The sequence below is a fragment of the Mastomys coucha genome, chromosome X (genome assembly GCF_008632895.1).
Source record: "Mastomys coucha isolate ucsf_1 chromosome X, UCSF_Mcou_1, whole genome shotgun sequence".
Classification (NCBI taxonomy): domain Eukaryota; kingdom Metazoa; phylum Chordata; class Mammalia; order Rodentia; family Muridae; genus Mastomys; species Mastomys coucha.
Window position 1 is genome coordinate 76,090,286 of NC_045030.1, and position 10,193 is coordinate 76,100,478.

General features: G+C 47.2%; 1 protein-coding gene across 1 annotated transcript; it reads left to right on the plus strand.

The window, feature by feature from the left end:
• The first annotated feature begins 902 nt into the window (after window positions 1-902).
• Fam50a (family with sequence similarity 50 member A) lies at window positions 903-7,570 on the plus strand. Its single transcript, XM_031374560.1, has 13 exons — window positions 903-1,183; window positions 2,392-2,476; window positions 2,577-2,676; window positions 3,136-3,281; window positions 4,955-5,031; window positions 5,163-5,229; window positions 5,669-5,730; window positions 5,895-5,971; window positions 6,342-6,396; window positions 6,581-6,629; window positions 6,723-6,793; window positions 6,920-7,030; window positions 7,387-7,570. Exons 1-13 carry the CDS (start codon window positions 1,073-1,075, stop codon window positions 7,393-7,395), a joined length of 1,020 nt encoding a protein of 339 aa, XP_031230420.1. The 5' UTR covers window positions 903-1,072; the 3' UTR covers window positions 7,396-7,570.
• The last annotated feature ends 2,623 nt before the right edge of the window (window positions 7,571-10,193 follow it).

Sequence of the window (10,193 nt, forward strand, 5' to 3'; positions counted from 1 at the left end):
GTTGGATGGGTCATCATTTACTAGTGGTTTCCAAATCAGAAGTTAGATGTCTTCTGATTTTGGGTTCAAGGCTATACTGATCTTTCTGAAGCAGAATAGCACAGGTGAGATGGTTCAATGGGTAAAGACACTTTCCAGGTAACCCTGAGTTTGATCTTTGGAGCCCATGTAAAGGAAGGAGAAAACTGACTCCAAATATGACCGACCTGCACATGTTCAGTGGCTTGTGCACGCACAAACATGTAAACACATTAAAAAATTTATGTGTATGGCTGTTTTGCCTAGATGGATGTGCACAACTTGCATATCTGCTGCCTGCAGAGGCCAGTATCTCCAGGAATTGGAGTTACAGTTAGTTGTGAGCTATTTGGATGCTGGGGATCAATTCTGGGTCCTCTGGAAGAATATCCAGTATTCATCATTGCCTGAGCCATCTCTTCAGCCTCACAAATTTTTAAGAGAAGAGGCTATCAGGAGTTTCATTCCTGGGGAAGCAAAGGGACCTGGACCTAGCCTTGGATGATAGTAAAAAAATCCAAGCAGCCAATAGTGGCAGTGTGTGATCAAGCAGGGGGAAAAAGCCTCCGCGGGAAGGGGCACACCTGACTGGAGACATGGCTCAGAGGTCCATCAGTCAAGTCAGGGGAGCGGCGTGCTCAGCCTTGGGACCAACAGAAGGAAGTTAGGAGGACTGGAGGTCCAGCTTAAGATAGCGTTTAACTTTGAGGGCATACAGGAAGCTAGAGGACCCAGCTCCATGTCGCCAAAAACCAGCCGAAAGGACTGATTTCGCAAAAGGTATGGGATGAACTCGGCATCCTGTGGGGCGGGGCAAGGTGCAATCACGTGTCAGAGCCGCGGGCGTAGGGCAGGGCCGGCGTCCGCACGTTCCCTGGTGGCTGACGTCACGCATCAGCTGACTAGGTTGCTGCCGCCGCCGCCGCCGCCGCCGCCGCCGCCGTCGCCTCCAGGACTTCTCCAAGCAAAAGTCACTCTTGCCGCTGTTGTCGTTGCCGCCGCCTCCTCTGAAACCGCCGCCGCCGCTGCCTTCACCGAAACCGTTGCCGCCACCATGGCTCAGTACAAGGGCGCTGCAAGCGAGGCGGGACGCGCCATGCACCTAATGAAGAAAAGGGAGAAGCAGCGTGAGCAAATGGAGCAGATGAAGCAGAGGATTGCAGAGGTGTGGGCAAGGCCGGGGCACCTCAGAGCTTGCGCTCCGCGCGGGCCCCCTGGCGGTCTCTTGCCACTTGTCTCTGGGAGACCTCAACGGCGGGCTTTGAGTGCCCGGAGGGCGGGCCCCGCGTTGGTGGCGAGACTTGCTGTGCATCTCTGGTAACAGAAGTCAGCCGAGACAGTCTAATCTGTAAAATGGGCTCAATGTTGGTCCTTGTCAGAGATTAGGAGCCACAGTCAGTGATTTTTGGTAACACTGATGTTGGGTGAGACTCCCTGGCACTCCTTCTGAGTACAGAGCTTCGTAGTTCATGTTCCCAGCCTTCCAATGCTTATTGGGAAGACCTCACTTCCTATGGAGAGGCACAGGGGTATGCCACTGAGTCTCACGCATTACAGAGCCTTTAGCATCCCAGAGTTCTAGAGCTTCCCCCAGGGCTTCTTCAGTGAGTGGTCACTGCATTCAGGGGCGTAATACCAAGCTGACCTCAGCTTGATTCTTTGGGCAAGACTCCTGAGAAGAGCAGGGTCTTCGCTCTGCAGATGAGAGCAGGCCCTCTCTGGGGAAGTGAGAAGCCAACCCCCAAACCAGTCTTAAGATGGAGGTATTATCAACCAACCCTCAGCTATGCATGTATAGACACCTAGTGCTCCAGCTCTGGCCTTATTGCCTCATTGGCAGCTGGAAATTTGCCACTGCTGGCTACTCATTTGGAGGTTCCTTCAGAGTACCTACAGGGCACTTATTAATATGGGGCCGGGCTAAAGAACAGTGGTCTTCCAGAAAGCTGCTGACAGTATACTGGGCCAAAAAAGGGGAATTCCAGGGGCTGGACATTTTGACCCCTCCTTTTTTGTTCATTTATCTCTTCCTGAAATCCCATAGCTTGAGTCTCAGGAGCTTCAGCTTAAAGGCTGGGTAGGAAAAAGGCCAAAGGTGAGTAGGGTGGTGGCTACACGCTACTGATGGGGTGCTGGTCCGCAGCAGGAGACCTGAAGAGGGAGCCAGAGCAGTTCAGGGATGCCAAGAACAGGACCTTCTTTGCTTCCTTTAGCCTTTCCAATTTCATGGAAAAGGAAGGGATGGTGTCTTTCTTTTCTAAGATCATGTCTTAGCATGTCAAGGCGGAAATCTAGGACTAGGGTCTAGGACCCACAGCCATTCTGTCACTTCCATAGTGGAGTGGCCCTCACTGATATGTCCCTTCTCTACAGGAGAACATAATGAAATCTAACATTGACAAGAAGTTCTCTGCACACTATGATGCTGTGGAAGCAGAGCTCAAGTCAAGTACTGTGGGTGAGCAGGACACATGTACTACCTTCTTCCAGTCCCAGGGGTCACTCCTTTGCTGGCCCTGGGTGACTAGCCTTTCCTACCATGTCTTCTTGCCTCACAGGTCTTGTGACCCTGAATGACATGAAGGCCAAACAGGAGGCACTGGTGAAGGAGCGAGAGAAACAGCTGGCAAAAAAGGAGCAGTCAAAGGAGCTACAGCTGTGGGTCCTCCATCCTCAGCAGCTCTCCCCTTACAGTGCAGCTTAGCGCTTGGGAACTCCTGGGGGTGGGTCAGGCTGTTCCCATTCCCATTCCATAGGGAGAACCCATTTCCTGCTTTGGGAGCAGTTGTGGTATCTATTGAGCTCCACACTGGTTCTCACTTTCCAGGTTTATCTTTCTTTCTGTTCCTCTGTAAAGGTGGTGAGTCCTTTCTGAGCCCTTTCTTTTTACTGGGTGCCTGCATTATCCCCCTTCCTTTCTGTCCCGTGCTTGATGTGTCATAATCAGACTCCTGCCCTTGAGCTTGAAGTAACTAGGGCAAATAGAATCCCTCTGGGGTGCTGGGGAGATCCAGCCTGTGCTGAGTGGACCCCATGCTAGGCACACAGTGGCTCTGGGTCAGAGAAGGGGCCTCACAGCAGGAACATCGGGTATGATGGCCACCCATGCCTTGGTAGGAAGCTAGAGAAGCTTCGAGAGAAGGAGCGCAAGAAAGAGGCCAAGCGGAAGATCTCTAGCCTGTCCTTCACCTTGGAGGAAGAAGAAGAGGGAGTTGAAGAGGAGGAAGAAATGGCCATGTATGAGGAGGAACTGGAGAGGGAAGGTGAGGGCACTACCCACCAGAGCTCTGTTCTGGCATTTGGGCTGACATTTGGGCCAGGAAAGAAGAAGCACACTTTTTTTTTCTTTTAGCCTCAGTCACCAGGAGACTGAGTCAGAGCTAGGCCAATAGCCCCTGTATAGGAGCCACTAGTGTGAGAAGTGTGAGTACCACTAGAGCCTGGTCTAAAAGGATCCAGAAGCTGTTCTTTGCAGCACATAGGATAAACTGAGGAGAGGAGAATATAATCTGGACTAGCTTTGCCTGCTAAAACTTTCCAAAATAATGTTTGTGAATATACTGTCAAGTATGACAACTATTCACCACAAGCAGCCACTGGACAAATGATTAATAGTGATTGGTGAATTTGATCTATACCTGCTGAAATCCTGTGCCTCCAAAGTATAGCCCTATGTATGTACATCTGTGCCTTGCCTAGCCACAGGGTCAGTATGGGTTCAGACACAGAATTGCTGCTTTAAACCTACAGCACAGGAGGAATTGCTATACTGCTCCCTTCGACTATAATTTTAGCACTACATTTCTATTTTAGCACTATTATTTCAGATACCAACAGTATCTGAAATAATGCCATTACTCCTTATTTAACTAGATATTCAGTAGTGCTCAGAGGTATATGTGTCAAGTAGTGTTTTGTTTTGTTTTGTTTACTTCATTTATTTTGAGACAGGGTCTCATGTAGCTCAAACTGGCCTTAATAGTTATCCTGCCTTCACCTTAGGAACTTTTCTATATTGCACAAGCTAGTGGAAAGGTTGTCAGCCTCACTGTACCGCTGGGTTTTTTTTTTTAGATAGTCTTATTGTATATCCTAGCCTAGCCTCCAAATTTTACTGCTCTTCTCAGCCTTCTGAGTGCTAGGATTACAGGTGTGTGCCACATCATCTAGTTCACTGGAGCTTTTGAAAAGCACAGCTTGGTATATTTTCCCCTTCCATCTGGAGATTTCATTTTGGGGTCTTAGCAAGGACCTGGGCACCCAGGGCCCTGGCATTTTTGTCATTGTTGTTTTAATTCATGTTTATTATTTATCTAGGTTATTAGTTTTGGTTTTTGTATGTTTTCTTTCTTTCTTTCTTTTTTTTGTTTTTATTTTTCGAGACAAGAGTTTCTCTGTATAACCCTGGCTGTCCTGGAACTCACTCTGTAGACCAGGCTGGCCTTGAACCCAGAAATCCGCCTGCCTCTGCCTCTGCCTCCCAAGTGCTGGGATTAAAGGTGTGCACCACCACTGCTGGGCTGTTTTCTTTCTTTTTAAGAAAGGGTTTCTCTGTGGTTGTGGCATGTCTGGCATTCACTGTGTATATCAAGCTGGACTTAAACTTAGATCCACCTGGCTCTATTCTTCAAAGTGCTGGTTCTAATGGTATGTGCCACCATGGCTGCACAAGTCAGTAGTTCTTAAAGAAAGCTCCAAGAGCCTGAGAGACTTCATAAAGGTTCATGAGATGAAAATCATTTTCAGGCCAGGCATGGTGGTACACCGATCTTAGGACTCAGGAGGCAGAGGAGGCAGATCTCTGAGTTTGAGCCTACCCTGCTCTACATAGAGAGTTCAGGACAGCCAGGGCTACATAAATGTGATTATGTCTAAAAACAAACTCACAGAATCATTTTCTGAAAAAATAAGATGTTCTTTGTTTTGTTTGCTTTAGAGATCACCACAAAGAAAAAGAAACTGGGGAAGAACCCTGATGTGGACACAAGCTTCTTGCCTGACCGGGACCGGGAGGTAAAAACTGCCTGGCCCTGGTACTGATTTTTGGTGTTGGTCATGAGTTTGGTGGAGACTCTGGCCCAGGAATGGATTAATATTGCACCTAGAACAGTCCTGAATTTCATCTTTTGTCCATTTTGTCTCAGGAGGAGGAGAATCGGCTTCGGGAAGAGCTGCGCCAGGAGTGGGAAGCCAAGCAGGAAAAAATCAAGAGTGAGTGCTATAGCTACATATGGTGGCTTGGCCTGTCACCCAGCACTCAGGAGACTTAGGCAAGAGGGTCTGAAGTTCAAGGTCATCTTTAGCTACATGGCTAGTTTGAAGCCAGCCTTAGCTACATGAGACCCAATATGTGGTCCAGTGTTGGGGTAGTGAGAAAACAAGGCTAAGGCTCAAACAGTTTTCTAGCAAATACCTCAAGGTATGTACGTATATACCCCAAGGAAATTCTAAGCTCAGGTCTGGAGAACAAGAAGCAACTCATTTTGTTTTGTTTGTTGAGACAGGGTTTCTCTATGTAGCCGTGGCTGTCCTATAACTCACTCTATAGACCAAGTTGGCCTTTAATTTAGAGATCCGCCTGTCTCTGCCTCTGGAATGCTGAGGTTAAAGGCTTGCACCACCACCTGGATAAGGCAACTCTTCTTTGTAGGTGAAGAGATTGAAATCACCTTTAGTTACTGGGATGGCTCTGGGCACCGGCGCACAGTTAAGGTAGGCAATAGAAGGCCTCCCTTGGCTTAAATTCAATGGAAAGTAACTGATAGTCTTGACTTAGGAAACCTCTGGGGGTAGCAGGGTGGGTCTCTGCTTTCTTGGGAGTATTTCTTTGGGCTGTTGTTTTTCCTTCTCAACTTGAAGTATTCCTGCTTCTGCAGATGAAGAAAGGCAACACTATGCAGCAATTCCTGCAGAAAGCACTAGAGATCTTGCGGAAAGACTTCAGTGAGCTCAGGTGAGCACAGTATGCACTATGTGTGCCTGCGCTGTGCATCTGTGAAGAGCCTGCCTTCCCAGCCAGGATATCAGACAACCCTACTGACTGCTCCATAGTTGGGAAGATGTAATGCTGGGCACTGAACTCCTCAAAGAGGAGAGCTGTGCTCATTTTTCTTACCTTCTTGCTGTAGAAAGCTTAGGTGAGAGAACCCTGCCTTGGTGGTATGGTCTAGAAGTAGAGGACACTGGGACTCCCATCCTAAATTCATTAAACTACACAGCTTCCCTTAAACTTTAAGGCTTAAAGCACTGTGACCACTATTCCTGGCCCCTTGTGCCAACTCTGATGACTTCCAGTTGCTCATCCTCTCCTCTCTCTCCTGTAGGTCAGCAGGGGTGGAACAGCTCATGTACATCAAGGAGGATTTAATCATCCCCCACGTGAGTTCCTTCAACCCTGGGTCATGTACTCTGTGGTTTCATAGGAGAGTCACCATACTGCTGTCCACTCTTCCAGGGCTGGTGGACACAGTGATACCTGCAGGTAGAGGTATGGGGGGTAGTGGGTAATAGGAGTATAGGGTGATGGATTATCAAGCTGGTCTTTCTCATCCTCTGCTCCTAGCATCACAGCTTCTATGACTTCATCGTTACCAAGGCACGAGGAAAAAGTGGTGAGTGATTCTATCTTAGTTCACCCTATAACTTGCTCCAACATATTGGAAGGGAAGCAGCATGGCCTTGAGCTTACTGCTTCTCTCCTACAGGGCCACTCTTCAACTTCGATGTTCATGATGATGTGCGACTGCTCAGTGATGCCACTGTGGAGAAGGATGAGGTATGATAGTGCCATGGCACTGGGCAGGCAAAGATACCCTGAACCTGTCAGGGAGGTTAACCTTGGGGAGAAGTCACAGGAAGGCAAGGTCAGGTAAGATGGCCCTGAACCACAACCTTCATTCAGTCACATGCAGGCAAAGTAGTGCTGAGGAGCTGGTATGAGAAGAACAAGCACATTTTTCCTGCCAGTCGCTGGGAGCCCTATGACCCAGAGAAGAAATGGGACAAGTACACGGTAAGGAGGCAGGGAAGGCAGGTCCTTGGAAGACTCTTCTTAGTGGTTCTGCTGCTGGACTAGGCAACTCAGAGAGTCATTTTGGCTCTCAGTGGCCCAGCAATCATCTTGCTAGGAAACTAGAGATAACTAATATGACATGATGGCACATTCCTGTAATCCCACCACTAGGAAGGCTAAGGCAAGAAGAGCACAAGTTCTAGCCACCCAGGCTACATAGCAAAACTCCTGTGATAGACACATACACACACACAAACAGAGGGGGTAGAGAGTAGGGTGATAAGCTTGCCTATCCTGCTTATTTTATTTCTTGGCTTTCATTCCTTGTCCTATGTGTCCCCTTTTCCCCACACCAGATCCGGTGAGCATCCAAAAGTGGGCATGACCTTTGCTCTCCCCAGCGTGCCCCCATGTCTCCATGGCTCCAGGTGACCATGCCAGAGCACCACTCAGTGAGGATGATAGTTGCTATTCCCTGACCTGATGTTGTCATTACTGCTTTTCCCTTTTACAATAAAAAATCCATATGTTGGAGCTGGAGTGCCTGCATTATAAGAACCTGCGCGTTATTTTATACCATATTTATGTTGGAGGGAGGCATGTGAAGACAAGAAGGCAGCCCTGATTGTCATTCTGTTGTCCAACTTTTTTGTTATTTGATACAGGATCTTTCACTGACCTGGAACTTGCCAAGTATACTAGGCTGGCAGGTCGGTGAGCCCCATGGAGCCACTTGTCTCTACCTCTCCAGTGTTGAAATTGTACATGTATACTATCGATGTTGGGCTTTAAACAATATGGATTCTGGGGCTAGGGAGATGGCTTAGTGGTTAAGAGCACTGACTATTCTTCCAGAGGTTCTGAGTTCAATTCTCAGCAACCACATAGTAGCTCACAACCATCTGTAATGGGATCCAATGCCCTCTTCTGATGTGCCTGAAGACAGCAATAGTGTTCTCTCACTAACTAACTAAATTAATAAATAATGACTAAATAAATAATTCTTTAAAAAATTTGGATTCTGGGGATTAAAGTCATAATCTCATGTTTGTAAAGCAAATAATTTTATCAACAGCTATCTCCAGCTGTAAAACTTTTGAAATAAAATTTATAGCATATTTTGGTCATTTTACCAGGTGTGTGGTGCACACCTATAATCCTAGCACTTGAGAGGTAGAAGCAGGAAGATCATCATGAGTTTGAGATTAGCCTGGGATGCACAGCACGATCCATACCAGCCTGAACTATGGAATAAGATCCTGTGTCAACCTCTTCCACAGACCACACCAAAGGATTCTTCATTTCACCCATTCATTTTATTTTATTTTATTTTATTTTATTTTTTGATACAGGTTCTCTTGACATAGCCGTAGCTATCTTAGAACTTATTCTGTAGATTAGATTGGCTTGAAACTCAGATCTACCTGCCTTTGCCTTCCAAGTGCTAGGATTAAAGGCGTATACCACCACTGCCTGGCTATGCTGTTCTTTAAAATGAGGACAAATCCTCAGGCTTGGACATGGCTCTGGAATGGAAAGGGAATACTTATTTAAGCCTCCTTCCAGGTCCTTGTGTCCTTTTGTGTTTCCTACATGCCTTTTCCATGGGGTCTTGGCCAAGCAACCTCTCTCAGCTTCCACCCAGTCCCAGCACCCATGGCTGCTATGGGGCCTTGAAGTCACTGTTTACTTGCCACATCCATGTCTACCCTGCTCAATCTGCATGGTCAGTGTTACAGCTTCAGGGGCAGAATCCAGCTAGGGGTGGGCAGTGCACCTCAGCTTTCAGTACCAGTGGCCCTGACATCTCAGTGGCCAGTTCTCAGTTCCTCTTAGGTAAGCTGAGACAGGCTGGCCTGCTTGGAAAGTATGGAAGGTCAGCTGAGATTCCCTTCCTTGTTTGAGGCCAGGTGCTTGTTTTTGCCATGAAGAACACCTTGTTTCTCTGCAAGTATGAATATTTGGTGGTACTATGTAGTGAGCTTTGCTATGATTGGAGGAGGCCTGGCTACTAGCTAGAAGCTCTTATGTTCTTGACCCTGTAGAGACATCTGATGTCACTTGCAGGAGGGCAGAGGGTAGAATAAGGTCAGGCTACCTTAGGGGGAACACTGAAGAAGGTAGCTAGGCCTTATCTTATATATGCTGGTGGGAGGCCTGGATGAGAATTTTCTAGTCCTCTATGCCAACTCTAATCTGTCTTTTGAGAAACCTTAAGAAAAGAAGGGACTGTGGAAGAAGAGTCACCTCTCTGCTTTCTCATCCATGTATTAGTGCCTCAAGTCCCCTCTTTAGCCCCTGAGTTTCCTGAACTCTACATTCATATGGATCTGAGGCCCAAGGGACTCTGAGCCTGAGTAGGTCATACCTAGATAAGGAGCTACCTTTAGTCCTGCATCTTCTGGAAAAGGAAATCCTTAAAGTTCAATCCTGAGTCTTCATGGGGAATACTCTATTTCCTGGAAACAACCTCAAGTGCCTGGGAAGTCCTTAGGGTCAAGACTAAGGATAAGAGTCTGCCTGCCTCTACCTCCCCAGTGCCTGGATTAAAGAGGGGTGTGCTACTACGTCGCAGAGAAGATTTATTTATTTTTATTTTATGTGTATAGGTGTTTTGCCTATATGTGTATTTGTGCAGCATGTACAGTGCCTGCAGAGGCTGAAAGAGGGCAAAAGATCCCCTGAACTGGAGTTATAAATGGTTATGAGCACAGTGTTTGTGCTGGGAACTGAACCCAGGTCCACTGGAAGAGCAGCAAATGCTCTTTAATTTCTGAGCCATCTGTCCAGATACAGTTTGTTTTTCAATGAGGTATTATGTTACCAAGGATGGCCCTGAAGTCATTTATGTAGCTGAGGATGGTCTTCAATTCCTGATCCTCTTACCTCTACCTTCCTAGTGTGGGGACTATAGACATGTACCACCATGCCAAGTTTTGGTGATCTTTTTGTTTTTTGTTATGTTTATTTGTGTTTGAGTGTGTATGTGTGTAGGTGTGAATATTGTCATAGTGTGTATATAGGTCAGAGGAAAATTTTCAGGACTCAGTTCTTTCTTTCTATATGGGGGTTGTAAGAATCAAACTCAGAAGCCAGGTGGTGGTGGCACACATCTTTAATCCCAGCACTTGGGAGGCAGAGGCAGGCAGATTTCTGAGTTCGA